General features: G+C 43.5%; 1 protein-coding gene across 7 annotated transcripts; it reads left to right on the forward strand.

The window, feature by feature from the left end:
* Positions 1 to 984: 984 nt before the first annotated feature.
* On the forward strand, positions 985 to 19,018 carry C1QTNF8 (C1q and TNF related 8). 7 transcript variants are annotated; one of them, XM_077274396.1, is made up of 5 exons: positions 985 to 1,089; positions 4,364 to 4,498; positions 4,651 to 4,713; positions 17,038 to 17,270; positions 18,324 to 19,018. In XM_077274396.1, the coding sequence occupies exons 3-5, from the start codon at positions 4,688 to 4,690 to the stop codon at positions 18,869 to 18,871; spliced, it is 807 nt and encodes a 268-aa protein (XP_077130511.1). In that variant the 5' UTR covers positions 985 to 1,089; positions 4,364 to 4,498; positions 4,651 to 4,687; the 3' UTR covers positions 18,872 to 19,018. The 7 variants fall into 7 exon arrangements, with proteins under 7 accessions (XP_077130511.1, XP_077130512.1, XP_077130515.1 ...); XM_077274397.1 differs by having other exon boundaries at positions 4,364 to 4,444; XM_077274400.1 differs by lacking the exon at positions 4,651 to 4,713 and having other exon boundaries at positions 4,364 to 4,444.
* The last annotated feature ends 242 nt before the right edge of the window (positions 19,019 to 19,260 follow it).

Genomic DNA, 19,260 nt, shown 5'->3' on the forward strand with positions numbered 1-19,260 from the left:
ATTTCCTGCATCCGTCCATTCCTCAAACAAGAATCTGCAAAAACCCTAGTCCATGCCCTCATCATCTCCCGCCTTGACTACTGCAACCTCCAGGTACTTACCTGCACGCAACCTCCGATCCTCACAAGATCTCCTTCTCTACTCCCCTCTTATCTCCTCTTCCCACAATCGCATACAAGATTTCTCCCACACATCCCCCCTATTCTGGAACTCTCTACCACAACATATCAGACTCTCGACTACCATCGAACCCTTCAAAAAGAACCTGAAGACCTACCTATTCCGACAAGCCTACAATCTATAGTAACCACCAAGCCGCTGCACGACCAGCTCTACCCTCACCTACTGTATCCTCATCCATCCCTTGTAGATTGTGAGCCTTCGCGGGCAGGGCCCTCTCTCCTCCTGTACAATTGTGACTTGTATTGATGAACATTATTGTACTTGTTTTTTATTATGTATACCCCTCCTCACATGTAAAGTGCCATGGAATAAATGGTGCTATAATAATAATAATAATAATAATAATAGTGTAGGAGTTGCTGAGAAATAGTTTCTGTAGGCTTAGAAGTCCAGAGAGGTCCTGCTGTGATTGACAGCTCATTCATGCCCATTGGTAAACGAGATGCTGTTGATCACTAAGTGACTCCTTCCCTGTGATTCTTTATGGTAAGTTACAATGAATCTTGTAACAATAACACTATATCATTATACTTAGCTCCTCCAGCTCTAGATCCGGCCTCCTGAATTTTTGCATGGACATTTTTGCATTATTGTAAAAAAAAAAAGAAAAAAGTACAAACCCCTTGGGCAAAAATCTTCCTTCTTTCTGCACTTCTTCATGGTCACAGCTCGGCTGCAGGGCTCTCCACCACTTCTCTCCTCTTTGGTCCCATTATCATAGCTATTTATGTCATAGCAAACAATTACTGAAGGAGCAGCCGGATGTCCCAAGTGACCCCGTGTGAAGATACCGCCCCCGGCCAGCCCCGGTATGTAATGCTCCATCAACAACTTTTAGGGATTAAGGAACTGTGCTCCAGCCACTCGGGAGAACAAGGCCTGAAAAAATCTGCTCCTGGTGCTCAGGTGAGTCTGCAATGCATGCTGGGAGTTATGCAACTGGTATTTTTTATGGGTTTCCAAAATTTTTGTAAAAACAACTGTCATATTTTTAATGTATCGGTCCTAATCCTGGAGGCAAACTCTCCCTGTTGCATATTTTATTTTCTTTCCTTTATGGCCTCTCAATCGTCCTCTCTAGGTGTCATTGCGTTGTCCAGCATTGCGAAGGGCAAACCCAATCTCTTATGTCTCCTAACCAACGATCTCTAGGTGTCTTTGGTGGATCTTGTGATTGCCACTCCTAGGCCTGGCCCTACTCCACTTAGCCCAACATTTGTTTGGCCCCACTAGCAACTCAAGAGTTTCCAGAGACAATAGGGTCTGCTCTCAGCTGCCTAAGTACCACTCGCAGTTCCCTCCGGGGCTCTGATGCTGACGTCTATGACAAATGTAAACAGGTCAAGGCTCAACCTGAGTTGGCACAATTCTTCAGGTTACATGTCAATTTTGAGGCATTGAGCTTGGAAGTTATAACATAAACAGTCTCTAGCTTGGCAGATACACTTCTCTTAGAGGCACTGGGCTTGGTGGTTACACTCCAGAAGAAAAAGTCTCTAGATTGGTGGATATATTTCTTTCAGAGCTTGATGACTACACAACAAGATCAACATCTCTCTTGGAGGTTACAGTTTTTTCAGAGGCAATGGTCTTTTAGGTTAAACAATAAGAGGAAAAGTCTTTCTTAATAGTTACACTTCCATAAGTTGCACTGGGCTTGATGGTTACACAATAAGTGGACCACTCTCTTCATGGATAAACTTTGGATCAGATACGCTGGGCTTGGAAGCTACATAATAAGAAGAACAGTCTCTACTGATGGTTAAACTTCTATTTGAGGCACTGAGCTTGGTGGTTACCTTCTAAAAGTAAAAGTCTCTACATTAGTGGTTGCACTTCATCCACAGGTACCAGGCTTGATGGTAACACAATAAGAGAAACAGCCTCTCTTTGAGGTTACACTTCTTTCAGAGATGCTGGGCTTGAAGGTTACAAAATAAAAAGAAAAGCCTCTCTTGACAATTACATTTCTATCAGATGCACTAGGTTTGGCTTTTACTCAAAAAGAGGACCAGACTCTTGGTTTTTACATTTCTAACAGATACACTTGGCTTAGTGATTAAACAATAAGAGGAACAGTAGCTCTTGATGGTTACACTTCTATTTGAGGCACTGGGCTTGGTGGTTGCACACTAAAGGGACTGATCTCTCTTGGTAGTTACACTTCTATCAGATACACCTGGCTTGGTGATTACACAATAAGAGGAACAGTCTCTCTTGATGGTCACACTTCCATTTGAGGCACTCGGCTTGGTCGTTATACAATGATTGGGATGGTCTCTCTTTATGGTTTAACTTCAGATTAAATATCCTGGGCTTGGCTGTTCCACCTTTAGAGGTACAGTCTCTTTAAGGCACCAGGCTAATGGTTAAACAATAAGAGGAACAGTCACTAGCTTGCTGGTTAAATTTCTCTTAGAGTCACTGGGATTTGTGGTTATACAATAAAAGGAGCAACCTCTCTTGGAGGTTACATTTCTTTTAGATGCCCAGGACTTGGCGGTTAAACAATATAAGGATCGGCCTCTCTTGGAGGTTACACTTCTATCAGATCCACAAGGCTTGGTGATTACACAATATAAGGATCGGCCTCTCTTGGAGGTTACACTTCTATCAGATCCACAAGGCTTGGTCATTACACAATAGGAGGAACCGTCTCTCTTGACGGTTATACTTCTATTTGAGGCACTGGGCTTGGTGGTTACACAATAAGTGGACCAGTTTAGGATAGTTAAACTGCCCATCAGATACACTGAGCTTGGCAGTTACTCAATAACACACAAGTCTCTCTAAGACAATAGGTTAGTGGTTATACAATAAGAGGAACAGTCACTAACTTGCTTGTTACTTTTCACTTAGAGGCACTGAGCTTGGTGGTTAAATGGTTTAGCATGATTGTAATTGTTTTTTTCATTTCTACAACAAGCGGTTGCTGATTCCAACGCATTCACCCCATCAGCTCTCTGTCTACAATAAATGTTTTTGCATTTGACCCACGATATGGTCTACAGCAATTCCTTCAGGAACAGTGGGTAACGCATGCCCACATATATGGAGCACAAGCTTAGTGTAAAGTCATGGTTTCTCGCTCTCAGAGCACAGCTACACAAGTCACAGTCCAGGCCGCAGCCTTACCCACAGTCTCTGGCTCCAGGCACCACTAGGTATTCCAAGCCACAGGCCTTCTCCAGGTCTATGTGCATCACTTCGCCACCAGCTCTACTGAGGTGTCAGGTCACAGTCTCTCTCAGGACGGGAACATTGGCATGGTCATCTATCGGACCTCATATACAGTAGGCTAAAACTGGCTGAATCTGCCAACAACGACAGGATCTGCTGATGGTCTAATGTTTAACTCTCCCCCAACAGATGATGCCAGGGGAGTGAAGGCTATGGCCTGTGTAATTCCTGTTGCTGATGTTTTTGTTTTTTTTCTCCTGGAAATAAGCCACCACCAGAAGAGTTTGGCTGCGGCTCTCCCATAGAAAACACAGGAGCGTCCATCAGACCGAACGTTCCTGTACATGGGTGGACCAGCGATATAGCTGTCGGACAAACGATCGTTTGCCCAGTAGCTTTATTTTGTGAATGGTACACTTAACTCACTTTGGGACCACTCCAACCTCTTCAGTCATGGCTACATACGGACACCAAGAAAAGAGGGTGTATAAATGCTGCAACTGTTCAAGAGGATGCACCCGCCACATGTGAGAGTGACCATCAAGTACCTCATCCAGAGACTGTAACCATGTGCTACTTATAGTCAGAAAAACATGTCGGCAACAGCGCCACCCCTATCCATGGCTGTGTCTGGTATTGCGGCCTGTCTGAAAAAAAATAGTCGGACTACAATACCAAACACAATCTGGGATCCATGGTGGCGCCGTTTATAGAAGGAGGTAGGGATTTGGAGAAATCTCTCCCGATCACCCCGATTGTGCAATTTGTTCTATTTTATAGGACAGATATAGATATTACGTGAGTTGCATGCTGTGACAAGTGTATGTGGGGGTGTATGGAAGTGCGTAAGCCGTGTCCCTGGCACCAGGTTCATCCTTTATTAGTGTCAGTGCTCTCTTCTGGGCCCCCGGGGGCCGACAGGGAATGGGATGATGATCGGAGAAAGCTGCAAATTCACAAGTGAGAGCCAAATCTAACACTTTTCACGTAACCTCTCCAGGAGGATTCTGCAATGTGTCTGTGGGAATCTCCGGCAGCCGAATCCTGAGTTCCTGGAGAAGCCTTGGACCTGGAGCAGAAGGCAAGTGATCCAGGGGGGAAAAGAAATCTCCAAAATACCCTGCAGGCGAGCGAGGTAAGAGCAGGGACCGCAGGGTGGAGATGTCATCGTGGCCAGTTCTTGCTGTAAAACAGGCTGCACTTTTTTTTTTTTTTTCAATTTTTTTTTTTCCCAAACCAAGGGTGGAGTCCTAAAAATCCTAAAAATCTGACAATGTCTTTTGTTAGGAACTAAGCAAACTGCAAACACCACACGGATCAGTCCATGAAAACTACTTGGGTTTCCAAACCGTAAGTTATAATTATCATTATTATGATCCCTTCTGACCCCACAAAAATCTTCGATTTCAGAACTTTTACTTTATAAGTTGTGGAATGTTTTTACGTTGATGCTTTTTGTTGTTGTTGTTTTGGGTTTTTTTGCTTCTTTTTACGTTTCTTAAAGCCACAGTTCTTGGAAATGTTCCAGCATGCCTAAAAAAAAAAAGAAGCCAAACCCACATTCCTTAAAAAAAACAACAAACCCACAGAGAATGGATTTTAACCCTCAATCCGGACTTTTAAAAGTCACATTTAATGTTTATGTACAAAAGAAGCGGAAATGGAAAAAATGCTAGAAATCAGGTTGGAAAATTTAAAACGGTTTAAAAAAAAAAAGAAGAAAAATGTATATTCCTCATGAGGAGTCAGGGGACGATAAACCTCACCTTTAATCCATCCACAAAACTTACAATAAATTACATGATGTCACGCATCATAAATTGGCGCACGGCGATAATAATTTATTTTTGGCCAGATCCACTTCGAAAGTATTTTTTTTAACCCTGTCTTACACGTTGCACGGCTTTCCTAAATTTGTTGTATTTTTCTAATGTCACCCAAGGTGAATGTGAACCAGGGCCAACGCTCATGGTCTCTGGCCGGCGGTCAGTTTACGCTGGCACTTCTTGGTATTTTAAGGGTTAAACCTTACACCACCGGGCGCTCGAAGGTCTGCTTTACATTAAGGTTTTCAGCACATATGAATTCCATCTATTTGAAGGACAAGTACAAGAAGTTGTCTCCTGCTTCTTCTGAGAACCGTTTTATCTCGGAGTAGAAAGAGCGGTGATTGGCGGAAGCGGTTTCCATCGTTGCAGACTATGAAGAGACGGTCCTATAGATACGCCAACCCGCGACTCTCAATCTATTGGTAAACTACAACCCCCCCAGCTAAAAAGTTTCTAAAAAGTTGGGATGTTTGTTGGTTAAAGACTACAAGAGTAATTTACGTCCCGTCAAAATGCAATATATGCCGACCAACACCAATTTTATTATGAACACTCCTCTACGTCCCTCATTCCCACCGCCCTCAGTGTCATTTTCCCATCCCATAACTATACACTTAGACACTAGGATGCTCCATAATTAGATGGAGGCAATGCACAAGAAATCTTCTGGAAATGCTAGTTTTTGGGAACCTTTGGTGCTTAGAACCCTTACAGGAGCGTCCCAGACTTTACGAGAAGTTTAGTGCAACTCGATGTTTTTGGGAAGACCTGACTAGGGTACTAGGAACCAAGGCCAGCTGCAACATCTGCCCTCAATTTTGTTTGTCCGGTTTTGCCTAAACTAATGGCCAAATCATTTATACATTTTTAGCTACACATTGCTGGCTGCCATTTTTGGCCACTGACTACAGACTGCCATAAGGTAGTCAATGTACCGTATGTATTTTATGAGCAATTTTCAGTGCAGAAGCTCATGTATATGACAACTACCTGTATAATGGACTCAAAGGCTGCCATATTTATAATACCGCATGCTTTGGAGTATGAAACTATACTTGCGGAGTCTCAAAGGAGCGTCTAAGGATGCAGAATTCGACTATTTGACTATGGAGCCTTCACAAACCTAATTGTGTCCTACGACGGCAAATAGATAAAGTGAAGGGTTTAGGCAATCGGGCCCCAAGGTGTCCTATAATTAACTTGGTCTGATAGTCGTCGCTGTTAGCCAACAAATCAGTCCAACTTAGAAGTTTCTGGGATAAAGTTTCCACCAATAATAGAAGAAATACACACAAGTGATTTCCAAAAATCTCCAGGGTTTGCCTGAGTGTTGGTTTATTTTATACCCTTCATCAAACGTATAGCATCTGATTTTTACGAATAAGCTTGTACGAACTTGTGCCTGTCAGATTTGGCAAACATGAAGACATTAACCTTTTCCTCAGTCTAACACCAAAAATATGTTGGATAGAGACGTTATGATTGACACTTGGTTCTCCATGGTCATAACCTCACGTGGCCACTCTCATTCACCGTCCACCACCACAGAAGTGGTGCACATGTTTCTATTATACTTTTCCTCTAATTGTTCCACTCCTGGTTTTGGCTTACAAATACTGATGTAAAATACTGACCAAATACTGCTAGTGTGACGGCAGCATAATAGTTGAACTACTGTTATGACGAGCAAGAAACATCAGCTGTGCAATCAGATCCTTCTTCTGCTCTTGGAAACATTCATTAGTTTGTCCTCCTGAGGTTTTCATGAGTCCATGGTTGCTCTTGAACTCCCATCTCATCTGGATGACTCTCACTACATCTGTAGGTTATTGCAGCTGGGGGATGGTTTCCAGATGTCTGCAGACAGTTACGAGAGCGGCCGAGGAACTGTAGCATTGTAAACATGTTTGGAGACATTTGTTGGTGACAACGCGTCCATGCTTACACCATATTAAAGCCTGGTCTTACATGGAGCAACTCCACCAAGGTCATCTGCTCTGGTCCAATACACAGCCTATACTAATGGACTCCAAACTGTCCGTCTCCGGATGATGTGAACCTACATGCTCGATGTCCTCTTTCTATGATCATTGAGTCCATTTCCGACCACGAACCGTTGCCTTGTCCCTGGCATGGCACAGTTTCTGGTAGCCCATGGGTCATTATTGCTGGAATTTCGGAAACAGGAAATGCTACATGGTAGGAAGGAAAACCATTGAGTAGATCACAGCTTCAGTATAGAGGGTTAGGTGTAGTGGCCATGTATAGACAGAAAAAGGTGAAAAGACCACATCGCCCCAAAATGTAGATGGTACTTGAGTTTCACCAGTTTACAGACCTGTATAATTCAGCAAAAACAGTTAAAGGGAACCTTTCATGTTGAACATGGTTTCTGCAAACACCATATCTGATAAGACATGTATAACTTATGTGTTACTCATTTAAATCCATGCTCATTCCAGATCTAGGGGTCCAGTGGATGGTCATAATCAGTGATGGACACTATTTCCTGTATATGTGTACATACAAAGATCTCGGTCAATCAGTGAGTAGCACCGCCCACTGGACTCCTAAGCCAAGAATGAGCACATGCTGTTCACAGATAGGATCACATGCTGAACATGACCGGTTGGGTTAGGGTTTGACACTATTGCCAGGTGCCAGAGGGAGATTTCCGGCATTATGTACTCCATGATGATACCCCTCCAATTCATGAGCATCTAAAATGTCTGCATAAAGTGACCTTATTGATGACCTTCTGACATATCACCTCTTGATCAGTCCTCCCAACAAGTCAATATGACCATGATTACCTCCTTCTTGGACCTTAGACATTTTTGGTGGCTTTCCAGGATAGTCCCATGACTTGTGGTAGACTTGGCTACAGCTCCAAGCTCTTACCGTGACCCATTGTTATGGCTCTCATGGTGTACATGGACATGACTGTTAGAGAAATTGAAATGGGTCATGGACAGAAGTTTTGTCTCCATGATGGAGTTTGTTGTCCACTTTAGAAACCAATTTTCATATACCAGATTAGTGTTTTATGAGTTGACATAGGGAAGGGGCCCTATGTTTGGGATCCTCATCTCTTGGATTGAGTGGAGAACCGTTATGAAGAGTCTCTCCCACTCTGGAGGACTTGTCCTGTCCTGGGTTACACAGACAAGCCATTGATATGAATGGACTCTGTGTAATGCTTAGTTTCACCAGAGATGGCACTGCAGGGAAACTGAACACTTACTGCCAAGTGACCTCACAGATCACAGCTGATCACTGGAGGTTCCTGCCGGGGACTAGTTTTCCTGATCAGCTTATTGTCAAGAGACCTTCCCGGATTGTTGAGAACCCACTGTAAATTTCTATATCGATTACAGGATCCCTTTAAAAACTTGACTTGTAAATACATTTTTGAAGAATAACACCGATTGCGTTTTAATTAATTTCAATGCAGATGGTGGTTATGAAATCTTGGCGCCACTTGTCGTGTCCCGGGGGCATATTTAGGGTGGATCATACAATAAATAAACCACATTCTGATGTCGTCTTAGTTCTTGTTCATAATGAATTGTCCGTGTTGTTATTCCTCATTGCTGCGGGAAAACAATGCAAAAGCACATGTCTTGGTCTGGAGGACTCGCGGAGGCCATGACCAGAATTTAAGTGGTCAACACTAGAAATTAGTGAATCTCCTGAAATTTGTTTAAAATAAATTTGGCCGACAGATTCTGTTTGGTGAAATTAAATTTGTTACAAAAAACTCCAAAAAGACATTTCTTGTGCTATAAGGTCTCTCCAAAGTCTAATAAACAGAGGGCCAGGGAGGGGTTAAATAAAAATTATACCGGCTCCTCACTGGTCCTGCCTTCACCATAGCTCCTCACCTGTCCTAATCATGCCCCTCACCGATCCTGCTGCCTCCACTGCGCCTCACCTGTCCTAATCATGCCCCTCACTAGTCTGCCTCCACTACAGCTCCTCACTTGTCCTATGCTTCATCCTTGTCCTGCCTCCACCACAGCTCCTCACCTTTCCTAATCATGCCCCTCACTGATCCTGCTGCCTCCACAGCTCCTCACCTGTCTTAGGCTTTCCCCTCACTGGTCTTGCCGCCTCCACAGCTCCTCATCTGTCCTCATCATGCCCATCACCGGCCCTACCGCCTCCACAGCTCCTCACCTATCCTGGGCTTACCCTTCACCGATCCTGCTGCCTCCACAGCCCCTCACCTATCCTGGGCTTACCCTTCACCGATCCTGCTGCCTCCACAGCTCCTCACCTATCCTGGGCTTACCCCTCACCGATCCTGCTGCTTCCACTGCTCCTCACCTATCCTGGGCTTACCCCTCACCGATCCTGCTGCCTCCACAGCTCCTCACCTATCCTGGGCTTACCCTTCACCGATCCTGCTGCCTCCACAGCTCCTCACCTATCCTGGGCTTACCCCTCACCGGTCCTGCTGCTTCCACAGCTCCTCACCTATCCTGGGCTTACCCTTCACCGATCCTGCTGCCTCCACAGCTCCTCACCTATCCTGGGCTTACCCCTCACCGATCCTGCTGCCTCCACAGCTCCTCACCTATCCTGGGCTTACCCCTCACCGGTCCTGCTGCTTCCACAGCTCCTCACCTATCCTGGGCTTACCCTTCACCGATCCTGCTGCCTCCACAGCTCCTCACCTATCCTGGGCTTACCCCTCACCGATCCTGCTGCCTCCACAGCTCCTCACCTATCCTGGGCTTACCCTTCACCGGTCCTGCTGCCTCCATAGCTCCTCACCGATCCTGCTGCCTCCACAGCTCCTCACCTATCCTGGGCTTACCCCTCACCGATCCTGCTGCTTCCACAGCTCCTCACCTATCCTGGGCTTACCCTTCACTGGTCCTGCTGCCTCCATAGCTCCTCACCTATCCTGGGCTTACCCCTCACCGATCCTGCTGCTTCCACAGCTCCTCACCTATCCTGGGCTTACCCCTCACCGATCCTGCTGCCTCCACAGCTCCTCACCTATCCTGGGCTTACCCTTCACCGGTCCTGCTGCTTCCACAGCTCCTCACCTATCCTGGGCTTACCCTTCACCGATCCTGCTGCCTCCACAGCTCCTCACCTATCCTGGGCTTACCCCTCACCGGTCCTGCTGCCTCCACAGCTCCTCACCTATCTTGGGCTTACCCTTCACCGATCCTGCTGCCTCCACAGCTCCTCACCTATCCTGGGCTTACCCCTCACCGGTCCTGCTGCCTCCACAGCTCCTCACCTATCCTGGGCTTACCCTTCACCGATCCTGCTGCCTCCACAGCTCCTCACCTATCCTGGGCTTACCCCTCACCGATCCTGCTGCCTCCACAGCTCCTCACCTATCCTGGGCTTACCCCTCACCGGTCCTGCTGCCTCCACAGCTCCTCACCTATCCTGGGCTTACCCTTCACCGATCCTGCTGCCTCCACAGCTCCTCACCTATCCTGGGCTTACCCCTCACCGATCCTGCTGCCTCCACAGCTCCTCACCTATCCTGGGCTTACCCCTCACCGGTCCTGCTGCTTCCACTGCTCCTAACTTGTCCTAGTCCAATGCAGGGCAATGGAGCTGATCTGCAGTACGTGACACAACTCAAGGATTAGGGTGGCGCTTTTTCTTGGGAAAAAAATACCTTTTTTTGTGGCTCCTTTTAAAGGTTTTGTCCAATAAACAAAGTTTACATTCCCTATCCACAGAATCGATGATGAATACATGATCACTGGTGGTCAAAACCGCTGGGAACGTCTCCAATCACAAAAACAAGGGACCCAAAATCCCTTGTGTGAATGGAGCTGTAGTGAGTATGTGTGATCACTGTGCCGGTCACTGTCCACAGCGGTCGTGGTTGCTCATTAATACTTTATTCTTACAGGGAAATTCTCAACTATGGTCGGGGTTCCAGAAAGCGGGCCCTCGGTGAACATACGTATTCATGGAATACCCGTATTAAGTATTGGCATCTTGTCCACCTTGGCACCGAGCACTAAGGACACCAATGTCCACCATTGTCCACCTTGGCACCGAGCACCAAGGACAGCAATATCTACTAGCCCTCACCCAAGCTAGATCCATGGGGCACTGGGATGTGCAATCACTTTACCATTGCACTGGGTCATGAGTGGAAGGCTCTGGCCAAATATGAAGAATCTCGCTGCACAAGAAAAATGTGAAGCCATTGACCTCGGGTTCAGAAAACAAATCTTGGTGTCTGTAATGAAGTATCTGTAAAGGAGGACACTTCATCATCTCAGGAATTTGTAAAATGTCTTCACCCTTCTCCCTTGTTACTATTAAAAAAAACCCATATTTTTATATTCTTGTGGCATTTTATCGGTTGTCCACTTAGAGCAGTATTTTTATTTTCTTAAAAGTTTCCAGTTCATTAAAAGACTATAAGGTGTTTGATTTCCAGGATCCACAGTGACAGCGATCAACCGTAATTTGTAAGGAAAACTGGCAGCGAAGGTTGAGCTCCACTGCAGTGCCCCCGCAGGGAAGATGAAGAATTACACAGCATGAAAATGTCAGGTCCTCCAATACCAGACACATTCTGTCTAGGTACCCTTTCCTCTAGGTAGTTAATGAGGGTCCTAAATGGTATACACTTACTCAAAATGTATTCTCAATTTCTTAAAAGGTAATTATAGGGTTATTCTGAAAATCACTATGTGGTCTTATAATAATGTACATATACAGTAATTAATTTATGCCAATATAACTTGTGAAATATTTCCTGTTTTATTCATATCTCCAAAAGATGCCCCTGGTTGCCACTGTATCCGTCCTGTAATTCCCGAGGTCATACTCGCGCATGAGCAGCAAGTGCAGTCTCTGCCATCCTGATCTTCTGCCATCTATGCCAACATAGCTGCTTGTGTGTTTTTACATCATTGTTCTGCTAGTCAGTTTCCAGCAGAGATCAGCAGTCCTGCACTCTGCTTTTCCTTCAGAACAGAGATTATAATAATTAGGCACAGCAGAACAGAGACTTATAGGCCTTAGCTGCGTTTGATGTCTGCTTCTGACATATCACTAACTTGATACTGCAAATGTCGCTCTGTTGATCCATATGTAAAGTCTGCCCTATGAATCAATTGACTGGCATCTTTTGCTTTAAGCATCAACAATTTGACGTCTTCGCCAGAGAATTGATAGGGTGGCATTTTCTGACATATTCATTAATAGAGCAGCATCTTTTGCCATATGTATCAACAGAGCAGCATTTTCTAAGCTGTGCATCAACAGAGCAGCATCTTCTGCAATATGTATCAACGGAGTCATCTTTTACCATATGCATCAACAAAACAGCATCTTCTGCTATATGCATCAACAAAGCAGCACTTTATAAAATGTGCATTAAAATGTACATCAACAGAATGCCATCTTCTGTCATATGCATCAACAGACTATCATCTTTTGCCGTATGCATCAACAGAGCGGCATCTTCTGCCATATGCATCAACAGAACAGTATTTTCTAAAATGTGCATTAACAGAGCAGCATCTTCTACAATATGCCTCAACAGAGCAGCATTTTCTAAAATGTGTATCACCAGAGCACCATCTTCTACCATATGCATCAACAGAGCGTCATCTTCTGTCATATGCATCTTCTGCCATATGCATGAATAGAACAGCATTTTCTAAAATGTGCATTAACAGAGCGGCATCTTCTGCCATATGTATAAAAAAAGCAGCATTTTAAAAAATGAATATCAACAGAGAAGCATCTTCTGCAATATGCATCAACAAAGCAGCATTTCATAAAATGTGCATCAACAGAGCGCTATCTTTTGTCATATGCATCAACAGACTGCCATCTTTTACCATATGCATCTAGAGAGCAGGTTTTGTAATTTCACATCACTGACCTATCATCAGCAGGCACCAAATTCAGCTTCTCTCTGCTTGTGTCAGCATTGCTATGCTTAGTTATTACAAGCTCCATTGTGCAAGTGGAGGAGAGCAGATTGCAGGACTGTTGATCTCTGCTGTAAACTAACTAAAAGATCAATGATAGAAATATACATGCAGATATGCTGATGTAGATCACTAAAGATTAAACCGAGAACACAGACGTCTGTACAGGATAGCACAAATAACAGAATAGAATGTATTCTAAGCATAGTATAAGTTGATGAAGAGCCAAATATCTGTGTTGGATGCAGCTGAGCACAGTGCAGCAGAGCTGTGCTGGAAGCCAGTGCTATTTTATACATTCGTCAGTCAGCCTTTTTCCAGTCATGGTTTGCTAGAGCTGGAAATATTCAGGAGCACATAGGAGAGGGAGAGGGGTCTGCATCACTGTGGAGAAGCAGGGTGTTGTTGTGAAATGTTTTAGCAGAGACAGGGCCGTCCATTCAGCTGTGAAGCCTGAAGCACAGGGTGACAGATGGTGTTGAAAAACGATAAAAAAAAGTACAAGAAAGAATCTTTCTGTTGAACTTGGTCTGTATCTTAACAATAAGAATATATGTATTGTGAAAGATAATTTGATTGTGGGAATAACACCTTTAAGTAGAGGAGTAGGCAGCTTATTATAAAGTATTAGTTTGGCTATGAACATTATTTAATTATTAGGCTCAAATTTCTTAATATGGGTCAGAATTCGTATTTTCTTATACCAATTTGTACCACTAGAGGGAGCTAATAACAGAGCTCTATAAATGTGTATACATTGTGCTCCCTCTAGTGGTGGCTTTTGATTGTCGGAATCTTATGCTGTATATGGGGTGAGGGCTTCTATGGAGCGAGCCTACACTATTAATAATCATTGTGCTTGTGAATAACCTTGGCACAAGTCCAGTATTCTGCAGACAGACCTTGCAGAAAATCTTAGTTTGCTGTGCGTCTCTTATTGTTTTCACCCATTGCTCCTTTAAGAAACTTTTGCATTCTTCTAGTTTTATCCTGCCTACCTCCTGGTAAGTCACATCAAAACATCTTCTGTCTATAGACAAGTATTATAAATTCTACAAATGGAAGAATGGAACAGCGGGAACAAGGAACGACCTGTTCATCAGCCTCTTGTTCCTTCTAGTCACATACAGACGCTTATTCTTCTCTAAAAAAAAAAAGTTTCTTAACTTTCAGAAAACTCAAAACTTTTTCTCATTGAACGGGAGGAACGCACCTGCCATAGCGAAAAGGAAGATGATTATCTCACAAACTGCGATGGCGCTAATGCCTTAAAGGGACCGGAGACGAGCGGATGAAGAGTCGACTGTTTTCAAAGGTCTCAATCAAAAGCAGATGGGATGGAGGGGAAATCGTCCTCTGGCGAAATGGTTTGGACGGTGTTTGAACTCACACAGACGGCTCTTGTTAGTGAGCGCTCCGCCGCTCCGGGACAAATCGTGTCCGAATAGAAAAAGAGGAATACTAATATGAAAAGGCATTGTGAAACGAGGAGGACAGGATGTGAAATATTTATCTCTTGGACACCAGGGCATTTATTGGGTGACGTCTTCACGTGTATGGAGGTCTCTGGAGAACAAAAATATCATTCCTTACGTAGCGGCACTGTGCTCCACAACCTCAACACGGATGGACCTACTGTAGACTGGACGGGAGCTGAAAAAAATGACTGTATACCCTTTTTCCGAATTAACCCCTTCACTCCGAAGCCTGTTTTCACCTTCCTGACCAAGCCAATTTTTTCAATTCTGACCACTGTCAATTTATGAGGTCATAACTCTGGATTCCGGTGATTCCGAGAATGTTTTCTCGTGACGTATTGTACTTCATGATAGTGGTAAAATTTCTTTGACATGACTTGTGTTTATTTGTGAAAAAAACTGAAATTTGGCGAACATTTTTGCAATTTTCAAACTTATAATTTTTATGCCCTTAAATCAGAGAGTCATATCACACAAAATAGTTACGGTAATAAATAACATTTCCCACATGACTACTTTACATCAGCACAATTTTGGAAACACTTTTTTTTTTTGTTAGAAAGTTATAAGGGTCAAAAGTTGACCAGCAATTTCTCATTTTTACAACAAAATTTGCGAAACCATTTATTTTAGGGGCCACATCACATTTGAAGTCAGTTTGAGGGGTCTATATGACAGAAAATACCAAAAAGTGACACCATTCTAAAAACTGCACCCCTCAAGGTGCTCAAAACCACATTCAAGAAGTTTATTAACCCTTCCGGTGCTTCACAGGAATTTTTGGAAAGTGGAGGCAAAAAATAAACTTTTATTCTTCACATAAAATTTCCTTTAGATCTAATTTTTTTTACTTTTGCAAGGGTGACAGGAGAAAATGAGCCATACAATTTTGTTGTGAAATTTCTCCTGAGCATGCCAATACCCTATATGTGGGGGAAATCTACTGTTTGGGCGCACGGCAGGGCTCGGAAGGGAAGGAGCGCCGTTTAACTTTTTTAAATGTAAAATTTGCTGAAATAATTAGTGGATGTCATGTTGTGTTTGGCGAGCCCCTGATGTGCCTAAACAGTGGAAACCCCCCACAAGTGACACCATTTTGGGAACTAGACGTCTTTAGGAATTAATCTAGATATGTAATGAACACCTTGAACCCCCCAGTTGCTTCACAGAAGTTTATAGCGTAATTAAAAAATAACATTTTTCCCGCAAAAAACTTTTTTAGCTCCAAATTTTGTATTTTCACAAGGAGAAAATGGACCTCAAAATTTGTTGTGCAATTTCTCCTGAGTTCATCCCCATATGTGGGGGTAAATTACTTTTGAGGCACAGTGCAAAGCTCAGAAGGGAAGAGACGCCATATTACAGTGCAGATTTTTCTGGACTGGTTTGAGGGTGCCATGTTACATTGGCAGAGCCCTTGAGGTGCCAGAACAGCAGAAACCCCCCCATAAGTGACCCCATTTTACAAACTAAACCTCTCAATGAATTCATCTAGGGGTGCAGTGATTATATTGACACCACAGGTGTGTCACAGACTTTTATACCATTGAGTAGTGACGATAACATAATTTACATTTTTAACACCAAGATTGTGTATTTGCCCCAAGTTTTACATTTTCACACTGAGAAATGTGTAAAAATGGCGCCAAAATTTGTCCCACAATTTCTGCTGAGCGTGGCAATACCCCATATGTGGCAGTACTGCTTAGCCATACGGAGAGGCTCGGGAGGAACAGAGTGCTATTTGCCTCTTGGAACGCAGATTTTCCTAGAATAGTTTGCGGATTCCATATACAGAGCCCCTAATTGCTAGAAGAACAGAATCCCCCCCCCCCCCTCAAGTGACCCCATCTTGGAAATTATACCCCTTTGGGAATTTATCTACAGGTGTAGTGATGATTTTGACTCCATGGGTGTTTTTATCCCTTGCAGTTACCTACTTTTTTGTGGTTGCCTGGTCTACTCCATGTGTTCTTCTATTATATAAGACCTGATTTTCAGATTTTAGGTGGAGTTCCCCTTTAAACATTGAGTGGACTCCAAAGTTCTGCATAGTTCTAAGCTAAGAATTTCTGGCCTGAAATCTCAATAATTTTTTTTAACCTTGAAATAAACAAAATGTGCAGAAAAAAAACGTCACATTCGACATCTGGATTGTGTATTCCTTAAATAGAAATGTGAATCGTGCTTCTGGGATTCAACCTTTTAAATGTGTCCTTGTAAAAAAAAAAATGTCACATCTGCCTGAGAAAATTTTGCGATTTTTTTTTTAAAAATGTAATTGACCTTTTCCACCACTGGGGGCGATGTGTGGACAGTTATGTATGGCTTCTTACGGCCTGCTGAGCCCCCTGGTGGTGGCGACAGGTAATTAATATTTTTTTGCAATTCCGCAGTTTGACTTCTACATTATTTCTCATGATGTTTCAGCACGAGACCTGTGATGTATTTCCCGGTGGTCGTCATCTTAACATCTCTTGTGTCGGTTGACGCTTCTGCACCAAGAACTTTTCTATGGCAGGAAGTTGGAAACCCTTCATGTGTTCGCTGCTGTGGAGCCTCAGATGAGCCTGCGGAGCCCCCCAAGAAGAGTCGAGTTAAGGAATATGTCGTCCACCCAATGCCAAGAGTCCAGCCTCGTATAGAGATGTCTATTCTTAAAGGTGAGTTATGGAGAGTGTGAGGTCAAAGGGATATGGTAATATAAGTAATATTATGCCCCCCCACGGTGACCACATAGTAGGACATAGCAGGTATACACAGGAACTAGAATGAAATGGGTTTTCCCAAAAACATAATTTATCTCCTACCCCCAAAGTCACAATGGAACAATGGTGGGACCACCACTCCCATTCACAAGGACTTTGAGACATCCGTTCTAATGAACAGAAGGGGGTCCAAGCTGTTGAACCCCCAAGCAGTATTACATTTCTAGATCATATATGTTGTTTATGGGACAACTTCTAAAACGCAGTGACATCTCTAATTACACTTGTTCAATTGTTCACTTTTATTCTCCTTCTGGTCCAGACCATTATGACGACTTCTTCCAGCCATGACTCATTTCTGTAGAATTTGACACAGAGTCGTCTCTGACTTCTTGATCTTTCCGATATCCTCACTACCTTCTCCACAAAGGTTTGTTCCATAATGGTGAACACAGTAAAAGTGTCCTCCTTTGTGACCCCATACAGAAGTCTTCCCCATTGTCCCCCCATTGGAAGAAGTCCACCTATGTTCTGCTAAACCGTAGAAGATCACCTTTGTGCCTACTTATAGTAGTCCCCCATTCATGGTGCCCCCTTTACACAAATCCAAAAAAGCACTGATAATCATCTAACCCTGTCCTCGCGTTAAGCTGTTTGGTCTTTTACTTATCTCAGCCATTCATGGCCGGGCCAAGGAGACATGATGAAGTGACTTTATTGCACCTTTCGTGTGGGCCCGATAATGTCCTCAGCATGTGAAAGGCCTCTCGTAAATCAAAGTCCAAAAGTGAGAGTAAGTGGTGGGGATCCAATAACTCCATGCTCTGCCATAATTGTTATCTGGATCTCCGGCCAAAAATTTTGGGCAAGTATCTGAGATATCTTTTGCCAAGAGGATTAATGTCTAAAACGTTCTTCGGACTCGGTTCGTCATTCCAAATTACCAATTGCCATGTTGTTATCAACCAGAATGAAATCCTCAAAAGTTAATTTGAACTCATTTTTCAGGTGACAAAGGTGAATTGGGTGGAAAAGGGCCTCCAGGAGTTTCAGGAAAAGAAGGTGAACGAGGATCACAAGGATCACAAGGTTTTAAGGGTCAAAAGGGCCATACGGGTCCACCTGGGTATTCCTGCAAGATCCAATACTCAGCATTTTCTGTGGCTCGTCGTAAGTCCTTACACAGTACGGAATATTTCCAAACTGTTGTATTCGACACTGCGTTTGTGAACCTGTACGATCACTTCAACATGTTCTCCGGAACCTTCGTCTGCTACATTCCGGGGATCTACTTCTTTAACCTCAATGTACATACATGGAACTTAAAGGAGACTTATCTACACATCATGAAGAACAATGAGGAGACCGTCATATTGTACGCCCAACCTAGTGACCGCAGCATCATGCAGAGTCAAAGTCTTATGCTCCAGTTGAAGGAGAAAGATGAGGTCTATGTGCGGATGTTCAAAAGAGAACGAGAGAACGCAATATATAACGATGAGACTGACGTCTATATTATCTTTAATGGCCACCTGATCAAGGAAATGGATGACTGAGTATTCACAGTACCAAACACCACTGAACCCCATGATGGTTGAGACCTAAAGACCAAAATTTGTACCCAAAGTCTCCAGCTTCAGTATTATTATCTGCGGAATAAATATTCTTATCGAGACGATTGTAAATAATAAATATTATATTATCAGGAATATTCAGATGTGGTAGATTTATCATTTCAATGCAACATAAAATGTATAACACATGCAGGTGTGAAAAGTATTACCTAACTTTAGGGTAAGTATTAGGCTCTAGTATTATAGTAGATATATTCTTGTACATAGGAGCAGTATTATAGTAGTTATATTCTTGTACATGGGGCAGTATTATAGTAGTTATATTCTTGTCCATAGGGGCAGTATTATAGTAGTTATATTCTTGTACATGG

This window comes from Ranitomeya variabilis, chromosome 7 (genome assembly GCF_051348905.1).
Source record: "Ranitomeya variabilis isolate aRanVar5 chromosome 7, aRanVar5.hap1, whole genome shotgun sequence".
Taxonomy (NCBI): Eukaryota; Metazoa; Chordata; class Amphibia; order Anura; family Dendrobatidae; genus Ranitomeya; species Ranitomeya variabilis.

What these genes read in the sequence shown, in the direction of transcription:
- C1QTNF8 (XM_077274396.1), top strand. Translation starts at nt 4,688, where the DNA reads ATGAAAACTACTTGGGTTTCCAAACC. An exon ending in ACTACTTGGGTTTCCAAACC is followed by an intron (nt 4,714 to 17,037) that starts GTAAGTTATAAT and finishes ATGATGTTTCAG; the next exon opens with CACGAGACCTGTGATGTATT. An exon ending in AGAGATGTCTATTCTTAAAG is followed by an intron (nt 17,271 to 18,323) that starts GTGAGTTATGGA and finishes CTCATTTTTCAG; the next exon opens with GTGACAAAGGTGAATTGGGT.